The sequence below is a fragment of the Cricetulus griseus genome, chromosome 2 (assembly GCF_003668045.3).
Source record: "Cricetulus griseus strain 17A/GY chromosome 2, alternate assembly CriGri-PICRH-1.0, whole genome shotgun sequence".
In the NCBI taxonomy this organism is placed as follows: domain Eukaryota; kingdom Metazoa; phylum Chordata; class Mammalia; order Rodentia; family Cricetidae; genus Cricetulus; species Cricetulus griseus.
This window is the reverse complement of record NC_048595.1, coordinates 279453214-279468990: the sequence shown is the minus strand read 5'-3', so window position 1 is coordinate 279468990 and position 15777 is coordinate 279453214. Positions and strand designations below refer to the sequence as shown.

Sequence of the window (15777 nt, the reverse complement as noted above, 5' to 3'; positions counted from 1 at the left end):
GAATTTGGACAGAGTGAATTCTACATGCAGAGGTTGGCAGAGGAAGAATGAAAAAATCCATATTTTTTTCCCCTCGCCTTGAGACCACTTCTAGCATCCATCCTGCAGGACCTGAAATAACCATGTAACCAAGTCCAAGTTTGGATGACAGCAGGCAGAAGAGTCATTTACTGGCCCTGTGGTAGAAAAAAATGAACTCTCGGAAGCAGGCACCAAAGAGGCTGCACCTCTAATGACAACTTTGTTCCGACCCCGCACAGTGCACCTGAGAGTGGCAGGTCTAGAAGGTTTGTGGGACCCTGGGCAACATCAGTTTCATTGATAAAGAAGTAAAAGGGATGGGGACCAGAAAGCAACACTAGCATTCTGTTGTATTCTGAAAGTTTTACACCTGAAGTCTCAAGAGGTCTGGGGATGGGATTTCTTGTTCAGAGCTCAAGAATCCTCCGATTCAAATCCCAGACAATTCTGTCTTATTTCTCCAGAACAGAAGGAGAGTGAGCATCTTTTCTTCAATAAGTATGGTTAAGACCCCGCCCCCCACATTGCTAACACGTAAACGGTCTCTTTAAGATCCCTAAACTACTTAAGCAGTTTCTAAAGACAAAATCATCTAAGAAAATGCTGAAATTAAGGAATTATTGAACTAAAAATAAATAAATGTTAAAAACAAACAAATTTAAGGAAGTGAAGCCTCAGAACTTGGCCAAGGTCTTTCCTTTGTTCATTCATTTCAACCATCCATCCTTTCTTCTACCCGGTCCGTATTTATTCGGATCCTAGTGAGTCAGGCATTGTCTGGGGCACTGGGACATTTGCTAAAGGAGACAGGTGAGGCTGTGAGCATTGGAGCTAGGGTGGAGAGGCAGCAAGAGCTGAGGCTGAGTCACACAGGGAGGAGTGTGGACAGGCACGCTGAGTCCTCCCTGAAGATATGGCCTTCGAGCAAAGCTGCACACCGGATACCACTCACATTATGAAGAGTCAGGGACAGTGGGACACCATACAGGGAGGCATTTTGGAAACTGAGTCCTGATGCTAAGGGATCAGAAAGAGGCGAGGCCAGACATGGAGACATCTCCAAGCACAGAATGTGTTTGTCACCTGCAACCTCAGGGCAGGGAGCCACAGAACTTCCCTGAGTGACTCGCAAGCTCAGAGCCTCCCAACAGTTCATCATCCTCTTCACTTCTCGTTCCTGTTCACACAGCACTAGCCTACCACACACCTAAATGTGACGCCCTTTTCTATTTCCTAAGAGACGTCTCCAAGGATGCATACGCTGGCCCTGCTCTGTCATAATTAGCAGACCACTACTCACAACAACTTGCGGTGTCATGTTGCCCACCCCAAATCTGAGAAAAGTCTACGGATACAGAACACTTTAGGAGCTGCCTGCAACACCTTTCTGGTTTGCTGGTGGAAGGTAAGAGAATGAATAAAGGGACTCGGACTAATTCCTTCTTGTAGCCATTCAAATATTCTAAGGTGCACCCAGGTGAGAACCACTCTAGCTCGTTTCTTCACATGTGGAGGTCAGCAAAGACAATAAATGACTGCACTCAAAGAAAGCCCTGAACTATACTCCATGACAGGATCCCCAGGGTTCCCCAGAAGCTTCACTGTAACTAAACAAACAAATACACGCGCATGCACACACAAATGCTGTTATAACCTAATTTATAAGACGGAGCATATGTTATACATTACTAGAAACCTGGGCTTACAGAGGTTTTATGGCTCCATAATCTTAAATCTCAGGATATAAAACTTCGGCGCTAGTTTTCTCCCTGATGAATTTTAAATCAGAGCTCTTGCTGTGTCTGCCATTACCCAGCAGTACCCCAGGCTGCCCAAGAATCGGTCACCAAAGCTAGTCCCCTTCTCCTCTGGAAGTAGAAAAAGGACGTGTCTGTCTGTGCCATAAGATGGTAAGGTTGGGGGCCTTCGCTAGCTGTGACAGCTCATGGCTGCAATCACAGCATTGGAGAGGCTGAGACAGTAATACTCCTGTGAGTTCAAGGCTAGCCCAGCCTACACAACTAGATTCTGTCTCAAAAACAGCTTACAGATTTTAAAGAAATCAGTTTCCTTTTTCATGAGCTATATAAGTATAATTTATATTGTGTTTAGTAATATATAGGTATTAGATATGTATGAGGTTTTTAAATATTGTATTTATCCTTTGAGAATTTATACAATATTTTGTCATATTCTTTCCCATCCCCCAAATCCTTCTGAGCATGGGGCTTGCATTGGAGTGTGGCTGATATACCCAGTGCCAATCTGCTGAAAATAAAAAACACATTTTTTTTTTCCCCTCTCCCAGTAGCTATCAATTGCAAATAGCTTTTTGGCTGGGGTGGAACTTGTTTCCACTTCTATAGGAGTTTTTCTAAGGCAGGGCCTCATGTTCCACAGCTGACATGTAACTACATATTAATGTAGTTGGAGATTGACTTTGAATTTCCCATTTTTCCGCCTCCATTTCCCAAGTGCTGGTATTATAGGACTGTGCCACCCACCCTATTTCATGCTGGGCAATCTACAGCTACATCCCCAGTCTGGTGAATATTATCCTTGAGATATCTCATGAACATCGCTTCTCTACTTAGTAGAAACAAATAATGGAACAAAATTCAGTTACTATCATCGACTACCTGCCATAAAAACTCAAGAGGTCACCCATTCCCCAGCAGCAGGGACAGGACTGAATGAAGTGAGGTAAGAGACAGCAGGGCCTGTGCCATGAGGAAAGGCTCTCTCAAGGGTGTGTCAAAGACAAAGGCCAGCTTTAGCCCAAACCGGGTCCTTCCTAGGGGAAAGGCTAGATTTCATACACAATTTCACCAACAATGACTGACAGGAATTCTCATCCAGAGTCTTACAACTCCATAAACATCGAGTGCAAACAGCCACACTGGTCACATTTTATCAACCAACTTGATCGAAATACTCTCTTATCCAGGCCTTTTTCTTTCATCTCAGGGTATTCTCTCAGCTTGTTATTTCTTCTTGTTGTCTTTAGCTTGGGCTTGTTGACTTTTTTTTTCCCCTTGGATCTGAGACAGCACCTCATACTGCAGCCCATGCTAACCTTAAAACTTACTGAGTAGCCCAGGCTGTTCTCAAACTCCCAGCAATCTTCAGGCCTCAGCTTTCCGGATTGCTGGGAATTCGAGCATGAGCCACCGTGCTCAGCTTTGGCCTGTACTCTCTGGTTTGACAAGGTCACCACCATAACTGATTAAGGCAGGTGTGTGTAGAGTGAAATCTAAGGTAACAGCCAAGCCCAAGATAAGAGCCACACAATATGAAGTCAGACAGATTTGGGAAGAGGCAAAAGCTGCCCCATATTTATGTCATGATGCTGCTGAATGAAGAAGCAATAATGAAACGTTGCCGACCTTACTAGGCTATTGGGAGAATATGGGACTGGATGAATGGAAATACCTTACATGGTGCCTGGCACTTGGTAAGATCCTTGTAAATGATACCTACATCAGTATTCATCAGCACCACAGGCAGACTGGTATCCCCAGGCTGCTCTACAGAACTAGCCATCACATCACTTGAGCACACGATGCCAGCACACTTCCCCTTTGCTAGGTTAAGCTATTTCCAGTCACTGACTGCCTCTGTAATAATTGTCTCGTGTCAACTTCTTCTGCATTTTGATACAGTTATTTCTTCTCATTTCATAAAAGCTATTCATTATTAGAATCCCAACAAAACACACTTGATGATGGAACATGATAAACATATATCAAATGTTCTTTAGTTTATTTGTGGCATCATATTATTTCCATTTGTTTATGTCTTATTGTCAGGTGCTGAAGAAATGGTTCATTGGGTAAGAGTGCTTGCTGTCCTTCATAGGTCCAGTTCAGTCTCTAACAAACACAGCAAGCAGCTCACAACCACCTGTTACTCCAGCTCCATGGGGTCCCACACCTTCTTCTGGCCTCTGAGAGCATCTTCGTGTGTGTGTGTGTGTGTGTGTGTGTGTGTGTGTGTGTGTGTGTTTTAAAATTTAAAGAATTTTTAAAAATCTTTATATCCTAATGTCTTCATAGGGCAGCATTTAGCTTGGTAAAGCACAGTACATATACTAAATTTTTTATTGACACTGAACAGATTTTCTTTCTTTGTTTTTTGTTGTTGTTTTGTTTTGTTTTTTTGTTTTTTGAGAGAGGGTTTCTCTGTGTAGCTTTGGAGCTTATCCTGGCACTCGATCTGTAGACCAGGCTCGCCTTGAACTCACAGAGATCTGCCAGCCTCTGCCTCACAAGTTCTGGGATTAAATTCATGCATCACCACTGCCCACAGGTTTTTCAATATGGACATGTTTCCTGGAAAATGACGTAAGCCCATTGATTATGTCACATTAACTCTCTAAAAGCAAAGACAGGCTTTTCAAGTTTATGAAGTATATATGTTGTTGAAAAACAACTCTAACACCCAATCTTTAATTCTGCTATGTACGGGTCTGTGATGGTTGTTACAACTGTCAACTTGACACAACCTAGAATCACCTAGAAGAGAGTCGCCATGAGGGATTATTTGTATCAGATTGACCTGTATGCATGTCTGTGGGAGACTGTCTTGATTACACGTGAATCAATGTGTGAAGACAGCCCACTGTGAGTGGGACCATTCCCTAGGCAAGGAGCCTTGGGCTGTATAAGAATAAAGAAAGCTAGTTCTATACAAGTATGAATAAATTTATTCTCCCTTTACTCTTGGATGTGATGCTGACTAGTTGCTTTGAGTTTCAGCACTGGCTTTCCTGCAATGATTGGCAGCAACCTGGAATTATAAGCTAAAACAAAAACAAACAAAAAACCTTTCTCTCTTAAGCTGCTTTTTGTCAGGGCATTTTTATCACAGCCCAGAGAAGAAAGGACACGGTCCTATTATCATGTGGCACAAAATCTTCTGCCTAGAGACTACTGGAAGCACAGTGAAGACATATGAAACCTTGAGCCATAAATTTTGGCACTTGTAACTTCTATCCCATCTCCGTCCTACAATATTCTTGGTTCAAAGTCATCCTCCAAACCACTTTAAGTCAGGCTACTCGTGGCATATGAGATGTCTCAAAAAAGACATCTTATTCAGAAACTTATGAGAATCACGAATATGGTACCTACCTAGAACATGCCTACATACAATAAGCACTAAAACTTAATAAAATATGAGCAAATATAGTAACTTCTTCTCCCTGGACTTTGGCCCAAGTCTTTCTCAGACCTTCTGATAATGCACTTCACCTTCTCAGCTTGGTTCTCTGGCACCTCCAGAGTGGCCAATAAGTTCTCCAAGCCAAAAACCAGGACTCCAAGCCATCTGAAAACCCTTCATGGGGGTGCACTGAGGGGGTGTTCAACCTTTCACTCGCCAGCTAGTAACTCATCCTGCAAGTTAATGATTCAGGTCGCTGGCAGAAATGCAAGACTTTCATATCTGACAAGCAGCCAAATGCCATCTATCCACAGCGGAAGTCCGGGGCCTGACTGAATCCAGGCTACAGGCTCATTAAGGCCAGAACGTAAGAGCAGGATAGAGTGGATCATATTGTGCTGTGGTTCCAGGACAGGTCTGGTTATGTTCTACTGTCATGCTATACTTCAGTTCCCAGGGACCTATCACAGTGGCTTCTCTTTACAATTTGGGCCACATTTCAACCATTCTTTTACTTCCTTTTTCTTTCCTCCTTTCCCCTTCCTCCTTTCTATCTCTGTTTCTCTGTCTTGAACAGATTCACATATAGATAAGGCCAGCCTCCAACTTGCTGTTTAGCCTAGGGTAACATTGAACTTGCAATCTTTCTGCCTTCATCTTCTGAATACTTCGATCACAAGCAAGCACCATCACATCGGGCTTTATGTGGTGCTGAAGAAGAAACCAAAGGCCTTATGCACACTATGTAGGCAAGACTCTATCAGCTGAGCTACATCTGCAGCCCTCATATTGCTGTTCATTTGTGACTTGGTGGTTCAGAATGAAATAAGAAGTGGATATAAAGTAGATACATGGATGCCAGTTCTGCTGATGATAATCACTGATAGTAACAGCACATATCCAGTCTTTCTAGTTCCTCCAAATGCAGTAACCAATCTTCAGAATATCTCTATGACATACTGGATGACCCATAATATGTTATATAAGATTAGACAGAAAGGAGTCATAACTGATTAATCACACCTTATAAAGAGATCAGTGATGAATTGTTGTTTGCGTGGTAGAGATAATGAAGTTTTGTGCTACTTAATGAGGGAACTGCATCACAGTCCAGTACACACCTTCCCGAGTTTAGAATTAATCCAGTAGGTTTTATTAACTTTCTCTAAGGTAATAAATTAACTTGACTCCTACTTCAGTAACTTTTTTCATGTTCTTTCTTTCCCCCGAAGCACAATTTTGGTTGGCTAGCAGTAGTGTGCTCTGTGAAAGTACTTCCTCAGACTCCCTTGCAGCTACAGGAGAGCAAGCATCAGTCTCCACAGAAAAGAAATACTAGAATTTTCTGGTAAGTCTAAGAAAGTTAGTGTTTCTGTGATTAAAAGAACTGACTCAGTACATACACCCTCTTCCTTTGCTTCCCCCCTCCCATCTTGTCTGAAACACAGGCAGTGAACCCAAGTAGTCATCATTTACTACAAGGAAGGAAGTCAGACTCTAAGGACGGTGTAACAGAGAGGAAGTAATCCCAGCTGCACCAGTCTCTGAATACTGCCCTGCGGGCTCCTGGCTATAGGAGAATGTGCAGCTATTTATCAATGCTAAAGTCAAATTAACCCATGGCTTTACAGACATGGTAGTCCATACCATGTAATCCTGGTCTTGGGAAGCTAAGGCAGGAAGGTCATGAATTCCATATTAGCCTGAGCTACAATATAGTACAATTCTGCCTAAAAACAAACAAAAAGAAAAAGAAAAAAAGATGAACTTTTACAATGCAATGGTATGGTTGGTTTACTGTGATTATATAACTCATCATCTTTCAGGCCACAGGGACCCAGAAAAAAGCATGCCCTGATATACAGGTAAATGTACCAAGGCTCAGAGTACTTTTATAAGGGACTTATCTAAGGTCACATAAATGGTACAGCAGTCTCTTGTAATAAGATTTTTGCTTTTCTCAGTTTCAATTACCCATAGTCACATATGGCTCAAAAATATTACTGTTTTTGAGTAATCTTACAAATGAACAATTTGGGAAGTTTAAATAACTTTTGGACAGGGAACTTGGGTCAGCAATAAAGCATTTCCCAGATAGATAGGTAGGTAGGTAGGTAGATAGACAGACAGACAGATAGATAGATAAATGTAGATAGATGATAGATAGATGATAGTATACATTAGCATATAGCATATAAACAAAAATATTGTATTACAGTATATTAGAGGGGAGATGGCTGTAGTTGTAAGTCATAGAACTGGGAGTTAAATTTTGCTCTTCAGATATCTAGGCCAATGTTTTTTCAATAAAAGTTGGGTTCCATGAATATAAAGGTCACATCACCATCTTTACCACTACTTACCAAGTGCTGGGTCCAATACTGTGAGCCCATAGTGTTAGCGATGTGCAATACTGGTTTGTTTGTAGACTCTGGACTCTGAAGCCCTAGATCAAACTTTGGCTTAAAAACAAACAACCAAATAACTATTGTTTTATTATTTTATGATGCTGATTGCTAGTGTTAGTATTAATTTGTGGTATGCATGTTTGTATGTCCATATTTCCAGCATGTGCATGCAGGTACCTGTAAAGCCTGAAGATGGCTTCAGATACCCCGGAGCTGGAGTTACAGACAGTTGTGAGCTGATTCCTGTGGCTGCTGGGAACAAGCGGAAAAAGCAGTATGCACTCCTAACTGCTCTGCCATCTTCCCATCTGGCTTTTGATGACTAATCAACAGGCAAACAAATATAGAATTGCATGGAAAGACTTGGAAAGAAGCTTGAATAACTTGTTCATTCTGTTTACTGTGCCCAGTCAATCTCAGCACCTTCATTTTACAGCTTTCCTACGAACTTCAACTTTTATGTAGATTTTTATACTTTAAGAATTATTAGCTTTAAGTCGGGCGTTGATGGCGCCCGCCTTTAATCCCAGCACTTGGGAGGCAGAGGCAGGTGGATCTCTGTGAGTTTGAGGCCAGCCTGGTCTCCAAAGCGAGTGCCAGGATAGGCTCCAAAGCTACAGAGAAAAACCCCATCTTGAAAAACCAAAAACAAGAAAAAAGAAAAAAAAGAGAAAAAAGAAAAAAAAAGAATTATTAGTTTTGTCTAAAGCAAAATAGAAAGAAATTAAACTAAATGGGGTTGGTGCATTCTTTTCATCACACAAAAAAATCTACTTTTCACAAAATTAAAGGGGAATATTACTAATTTTATATGAAGAAGGAAAAAACAAAAACAAACGAAAACCTGTAAGGCTGGGGGTGGGGGAGTATAGCTTAAGGGCAGAGCACTTGCCCAGTGTGCAGAAGGCTCAGTGTGATGCCCACGCTGCAAAACCCAAACAAAACAAAAAGGAACAAGGAAAACATTCTGGCTAGCAGTTAAATAGCTGCTATTCATTCTGTGGAAGCAACAAAATTATTCTTCCCTCTAGTTCTGCTTGAAAAGTTTGTGTAATATATATGCGGTTCCAAAAAGGTTTCCCGGCAAGGAAGCCTGGGATGGAGCTTGGCTGAACATACAGGGAGGCCACCTCTGCATTCAGCTCTGGAGACCAAGTGGCTTTCAGACAGGCAGGCCTGGAGAACTGATGCACAAGTGGACTGCCACTACTCTGGGCCATGAGAACACTGGGTAATGGATCCCAGGTGAGGGGAGCCAGCACTCTTCAGAAAGCTGTTATACCCTACTGAGACTCGTGCCTCTGGAGGCAGTCTTTACCAGGTTCGGTCTCTGGGTGGGGAGGAGAGGGGATGCAGAGGAAGAAAAAGAGGCTCCATTCAATTATCTCCTCCTAGCGTTTCCATGGTAATGGCTCCGGAAGCGGGTCAGAACTTTCTCAGTGGAAACAAACAGCAGCTCTCATTCACCATCACCCAAGCCTGCTGGCCACACTGGCTGCTTGTGCAAGCAGCCCAGGCAGGGACAGAGGGTTGAGAAGCCTTTCTTCTGTCACCTGCTCTGGGGACAGGAGGGGGCGGGGGTGGGGGGTGGGGCACTGGTGAGACTGCCTCTAAAGGTCAAAGCCAGACAACTCTGAGTATGAAGGACCCTTCCTCTCCTAGCTAGAGGCCCTCCAGGACACCACTGTGGGAGCCGCCTGACTGCCCTACTTCTCTCTGCCGACAGAGTGAACAATGCAGTGACCTGAATCGGTCCCTTCCATGGTGACTGGGCAGAGCCACTTGAGCTTTGTTTTCTCCGGGGACACTTTTAAATTCTCTGACAGACATGGGTGATGACATCTGTAAGTGCATTATAAACACAATGAAAATGGGAACTCAAGCTTCGCTGTCTTATGGCAGCTTATTTTGAAATTCCTCAGCATTATCTTAGTCATACCCCCAAGCCCTCTGCATAAAAACCCACTGGGCAGTAGGCACTACCCCTTGTATCTTATCCACATGCTGAGCTTTACTTTGCCTTCACATGCCACCCACTTCTGAGCCTGTGGTTTTATCCATAGCAACCACATCAGCACCTGCTAGAGATGAGCAGGATGCCAGGGAGCTCTGCCAGGGTCACCAAGAACATAGGATCTCTCAGCATCAGCTGACTGCCTCCACCCACCAAATGCTACCTGTGTTTGAGAAACATCTGGAGAATAAGAACTCTGGTTTGGGTAGCATTTTGTTAAAACCCAACTGGCTGTCTAACAATCTAAGGCAACACTCCCCATCTCCAGGGCTTCATAGCCAGGCTGTTCCATCATGCTTTCAGGTTGTCTTTCCTTCCACTTCAGGTGGTTCCAGGAGTGAAAATGGATGGAAGAATGGCTCCATCCAAATAGAGACTGACAGGACAGTACCAGCTCTATCCTTTTTCATCATTTGTCCCCATCCTACCCCAGCATCTCTAAAGAAAAACAAGCAACAGTGTGGTGAGTATGGAATTCTAAATAACCCCATGACATGTGACCAGGCCATTTCTAATATTATCCTATCTGGGCTCATCTGGACAGGGTTATTCAGAACAATACACTTTGACCCTGTGCATTCCCAGCACACATGAGGCACTACTAAAAGACTCGATGACAGCTCAAAGCTATTAGAATGCAAGGACAATTAAAAAGGGCCCAGCAAGTTTCAGACCTTCGGGCTTTCTACCACTCACCTCAGGCCCCCTTGAAGCCATCAGACATCCATCTCACACCAGCAATGACCCTTTCCACATTGTGCTACCTCCTGAAGGCCTGCCAAGAGCCAGATGAGGGCTGCATACCCTTCCATTATGCCACTGTCCCCAAGCAACCTTTCTGGTCTTGTCTTCTACTTGGAATTCACTTCCTTTTCTTTCCTTCCTTCCTTCCTTCCTTCCTTCCTTCCTTCCTTCCTTCCTTCCTTTCTTTTTTGTTTTGTTTTTCGAGACAGGGTTTCTCTGTGTAGCTTTGGAGCCTATCCTGGCACTCGATCTGGAGACCAGGCTGGCCTCGAACTCACAGAGATCCGTCTGACCTCTGCCACCGGAGTGCTGGGATTAAAGGCGTGCTCCACCAACGCCCGGCTTCACTTCCTTTTCTAATCTGCTGAGAAAACCTGTAGAAAAGTTTTTTGGCTCACTCCTTAGGAACCTGTGCTGGGCATGGGATATGCTAACACAACTCAACTGCATTAGGGCTCCTAGAATTCTCTTTTCTGTACGGATCCTGGTGTGGACCACAGTGGCATTTTCTGTGAGGTGTAGATGGCAGAAATGGAGGTAGCCACTTTCTCTCTGTGCTGGCATGAAGACCAGCAGTAGCTGGCAGGCGTCATTGCTGTTCCCTTGGGATTTGGGCAGCATGGAACAGCAACTGGTCTGTGTCACTCATATTCATATTGACTCGCAGACTCATGGCACGTTGAGGAGGGACAGCAATAACTCCTGCAGGTCATCTGCGAGGATGGATTTAAAGGTTTGCTTGGGGATGCTGAGAGATGCTGTGGTTCCACCCATCCTAGCTGACTGCAGTGTGTCTTCCTCTGTCTGTACCACATGTAACCTATTTTAGAAACTGGGTACTAATCACCGCTCTGCTGACCGAAAACTGCGCTGTCTGACATTGGAGGGATAGTCTCGCCTAGACTGTGGAACCAGCCCCTACAAACGCATGAGGCCAAATCCCAGAATCAAGTTCTCATGCAGTTTGGACATGCTGCTTCATGGAAGACTTAGGTCACATAGCTTTCAACCGCCATTCCCCAAAGTCCTCCGTCCTCCCTTCCATGGCTCCTCTCCCATGATGGCCTTATCACGACTTGTCTCTATCCTTCTATTCCCAGGATCTAGTGGGTTTGTGCTTAAGCCAGAAATGTGGTAAGTGCTTATTAAATTAAGTTTTATTAGCTGCCTAGCCGATCATGGTCTCTCCAAAGAATTGTACTCATTTATCTCCAGTGATGAGGTAAAACGACCTGCCTGCCGCCTGCAAACAAACAGACCTGGATACGAGATTCTGATCTTCCTAGTTCAGGCCTTGTGGTCTTAGCTATCATTTCATCTTTCTGAACCTTGGTTTCCTTAGCTATAAAATCCTATCCACATTATAGATTTGTTAGAAGGGTTGAAAAGATATACTATATGGGGGCAGGGGGCTGGAGGGATGGCTCGGCAGTTAAGAGCACTTACTGCTCTTGTAAAGGACCTGGGTTTGGTTCCCAGCAACCATACAAATGGCTCACGACCATCTGTGACCCCAGTTCTATGAGATCTTATGCTATCTTATGACCAGCACTGACAGCAGGTACAGTGTGTTGTGTACTTACACACATACAGGCAAAACACTCATATGCATAAAGTAAAAATAAGTAAATATTAAAAAGAAATATTAAAAAATATTAGAAAGAATCGCAGGGAGGAGTAGGCACCAGGATCTCGCTGTGCATCCGCCTGGCCTAGTCTCTTCCTCGCTTGTGCGATCTTTAGCACGGTCCGAGATGGCTGGCGGTAAGGCTGGAAAGGACTCCCGAAAGGCCAAGGCAAAGGCGGTTTCCCACACGCAGAGAGCCGGCTTGCAGTTCCCTGTGGGCCATATTCATCGACACCTGAAATCTAGGACAACCAGCCACAGCCGTGTGGGCGCGACCGCCGCAGTGTATAGCGCAGCCATCCTGGAGTACCTCACTGCAGAGGTACTAGAGTTGGCAGGAAATGCATCAAAAGACTTAAAGGTAAAGCGTATTACCCCTCATCACTTGCAACTTGCTATTCGTGGGGATGAAGAATTGGACTCTCTGATCAGGGCTACAACTGCTGGTGGTGGTGTCATCCCACACATCCACAAATCTCTGATTGGGAAGAAAGGACAACAGAAGACTACATAGGATGCCTGGATTCCTTATTATCTCAGGACTCTAAATATTCTTAACAGCTGTCCAGTGTCGGTGATTCCAGTGGACTGTATCTCTGTGAAAAACACAATTTTGCCTTTTTGTAATTCTATTTGAGCAAGTTGGAGGCTTAGTTAGCCTTCCAGCCAACCAAATTTCTGCATTCGAATCTTAACCATATTTAAGTGTTACTGTGGCTTCAAAGAAGCTATTGATTCTGAAGTAGTGGGTTTTGATTGAGTTGACTGTTTTTAAAAAACTGTTTGGATTTTAATTGTGATGCAGAAGTTATAGTAACAAACATTTGGTTTTGTACAGACATTATTTCCACTCTGGTGGATAAGCTCAATAAAGGTCATATCCCAAACTAAAAAAAAAAAAAAAGAAAGAAAAAGAAAATAGATACACATGGCTCACTTGGTAAGTTCCAGGCAAGTCCCTTTTATTCTGCTTGTAGTCTGTATATAGGTGTGAATGTTCCCTCCTCTTTCAGCACCGGCCCAATATTCCCTTCACATCTCAGGCAGGCAGACAAACAGCAGCCACCTCTATGTATTAAACAGCCTTGGCTGCAGTGCCTGTCCCCCACAATTGCAGCACACAGCCTGCCACCACGAAGGAAGCAACCCAGGCACGCGGCCTCCAGCTGAGGTTAGGCCAGCTGGAGCTGGCTCACCAGACAGAATGAAGGGCAACAGCCTTCTCGATCAGGAACAGCTGAGGCAGAGAACACTGGCCCAGCTGCTGCCCAGCCCCAGCCCCTGCATTCAGGAATGTCGAGCCCCTCAACTATGCCATGCAATGGCGTGCACACGTGTGGACACGGATAAAAGCACAATCATTTACTTCAGCACACTGACCACATGGGCTCTATGAAAATGGTTGCTGTTTCTTAGCTGCTCCCCCAACTTGTGGCATGGAAAAGGAAACTAAAAGTCATGTAGAATGATCAAATTTTAAGCAATGGTGGCCATAGATTAGCTCTGCACACGGCCCCATCTGTGAGACTAAGGACAGACCTCTGCCAGGAAAAGCACAGTGCCCTACAGTGAGGGGACAAGCTAGGCACTGTGCCAGGTGTGTGGCATTGTTGGGAAGACCTTTACTGTACCTGGTTGGTCTATTAGGAGCCCAAAGTTTAGAGAATTCAAGTCCATTGTAGCTGGCATAGCTGAAGTTTAAGTGCAAATTCTGTAGGGCTCTGGAGCTCCTATCAACAACACAGGCAAACCCTGAGCAACCCAAACACCGATGTCAGCGAATGGATGGAGCCTGAGGTAGAGGAGTCCCAGAGGCCTCTCAGCCCTGCACAGTAGAAACTTACTAGTGAGAGCCAATGTGGTGAAGTGGCCCTGATGAGTCACAGAGGGGCCTTCACTCAAACTCTAGCTCCTGGACAGGATCTTGCTCTTGTGCCCCTGATCTCCACATAGATAGTAATTAATAAACCGATTAAGGCAAAGGAGCATATAGTGTGTATAGTAATAGGTGGCTTTGGTCCAACACAATTATTGCCTGAACCTAACTTTGCAGTTCTGTCTATACACCCTACACTGACTATGACTGGAACCAAGTTATGACATCCCAGGCTGTCCTGGTTCTCTCTGTGGTGCTGTGCCCACCTCCCTGGACAGGACCTGCAGGGAGGTCAGCCTATCTTCAGATAGGCAGGATAAATTATTAACTTCTTCAAAGGCACATCCCCACATGACTTCCTCACACAGGGACAAACCCAGACCTGGAGCATGCAGGCCTATGCCCCATGGGAACACCAGTGGTCCATCCCATCTCACATTGCTGTCACAAACAGGATAAGAGACAGGAAGCTTTAGCGTCAGCTCCAGAGGACACAGTTTGACCTGGATTTCCTAGCAATCTCAGGATCTCATCAATTCATTTTAGGCAATCCTGTTCTTCTTCCTCCAAGGGCCATCAACTCCTCCACATGTGAACCCCCACACCTAAGCAGGTGCTCCAGAGATGGGCCCTAATCACCAGAAAACCAACGTGACACCAGACTACAGACCGTGTCCTTGGGGAACATACAAAGACGGATGAAGGCCCGGCCCCTCTCCTAGATAGACCCAAGCCCAGAAACATACCTATAGAGAAACAATTTACTACAAGAATGATTTATTACATGTTTCAAAAAAAGTTGGGTGCACAGTTACCAAGAATCGGATACCAGGGTCTACTCTTAGTGTCACACTATAAACATAACAAATTTTCTTTCAGAAGGACATTTTTCTGTTTATATGATGAGTCTACAAATATAGAGAGTAGATGGATGCTTAGGCTTTTGGCAACCATAGGATTGTCACAGCTAAAGGGCATGAAGTTGCTTCTGAAATGTTAAAAATGATGTAAGATTGATGTGTATGCTAATGATGACAATTAGCTGTGAATGTACAATACACTATTCTTCCCTTCTGTAAATGCACAGCATGGTATGTGTGCTCTATCTTAAGCTGATGAAGACAAAGACACATATGTGCACACAGAGACCCGCATGCAAATGTCTACAGCAACATTCTTCACCAAAAGAAGAAGGAGAAGGAGAAGGGGGAATATAAATGCATATCAGTTAGTAGTGGATACAAAGAATGCCGTTTGATCATACACAAAGGAATAAAATGCAACATGAGCTATGAAACTGATGGAAAATACTAGGTTAAGTGAAAGGAAGCCAGCTATGAACTACTGTGGTGCTGTCTGTGAAACTCTGAACATACTAAAAAATAGTTGGACTGAGCCCTTCTTTGCCTGTGTGCAGCATTGGCAATCAAACCCAGGGTTACATAGTGGTCTACAGTCCCTAACTGTGTCCTTTTAATGGAAGAAGGACATGGCATATGAATTAAAACTCAATAAAGGAATTACTAAAGATAAAATAAAAGCACTTCCTCTGACAAAATTGCTTCTTTCAGAAATTAAAAGAATTCAGTAACTGTGGTATTTTACACTATGTTTCTAGACATCGTACCTTTACATGGAATCCACAGTTTGTGTGCTTGAAGAGGAAGAAAATGCAAGGAGGATTGAACAAGACTGCAGAGTGGAACCAGGCAGGGAAGGGGGACAGTCCTTAGAAACAGATGGGAGATGGGTGGAAGCTGCTACTCTCTCCACTAAATGGTTTTTCGGGTGACTTTTTGTGTTAATATTCTCAGGCAAAAAGCATGTCTTGATACACTGCTGTCAGTTTGGGGAGATACTGGTAACCAAGAGGGATCTTCTACACAGTAATTGCGTGCAGGGGAAATAATCCATTGCCAACATC

At 44.0% G+C, this 15777-nt stretch overlaps 2 protein-coding genes across 4 annotated transcripts in view; one reads left to right on the top strand and one right to left on the bottom strand.

Annotated features, from left to right (window-relative positions):
• The window catches only part of LOC100763181 (sterile alpha motif domain-containing protein 5), a 228143-nt gene that overhangs the window by 72285 nt on the left and 140081 nt on the right, over positions 1 to 15777 (bottom strand). The gene's annotated exons all lie outside the window — the stretch shown is intronic.
• On the top strand, positions 12098 to 12881 carry LOC103159947 (histone H2A.V). The gene has a single exon (XM_027402045.2). It carries the CDS (start codon positions 12105 to 12107, stop codon positions 12489 to 12491), a length of 387 nt encoding a protein of 128 aa, XP_027257846.1. The 5' UTR covers positions 12098 to 12104; the 3' UTR covers positions 12492 to 12881.

Excerpts from the sequence above, each read along its gene's own strand:
- LOC103159947 (XM_027402045.2), top strand. The coding sequence starts at position 12,105 with ATGGCTGGCGGTAAGGCTGGAAAGGACTCCCGAAAGGCCAAGGCAAAG.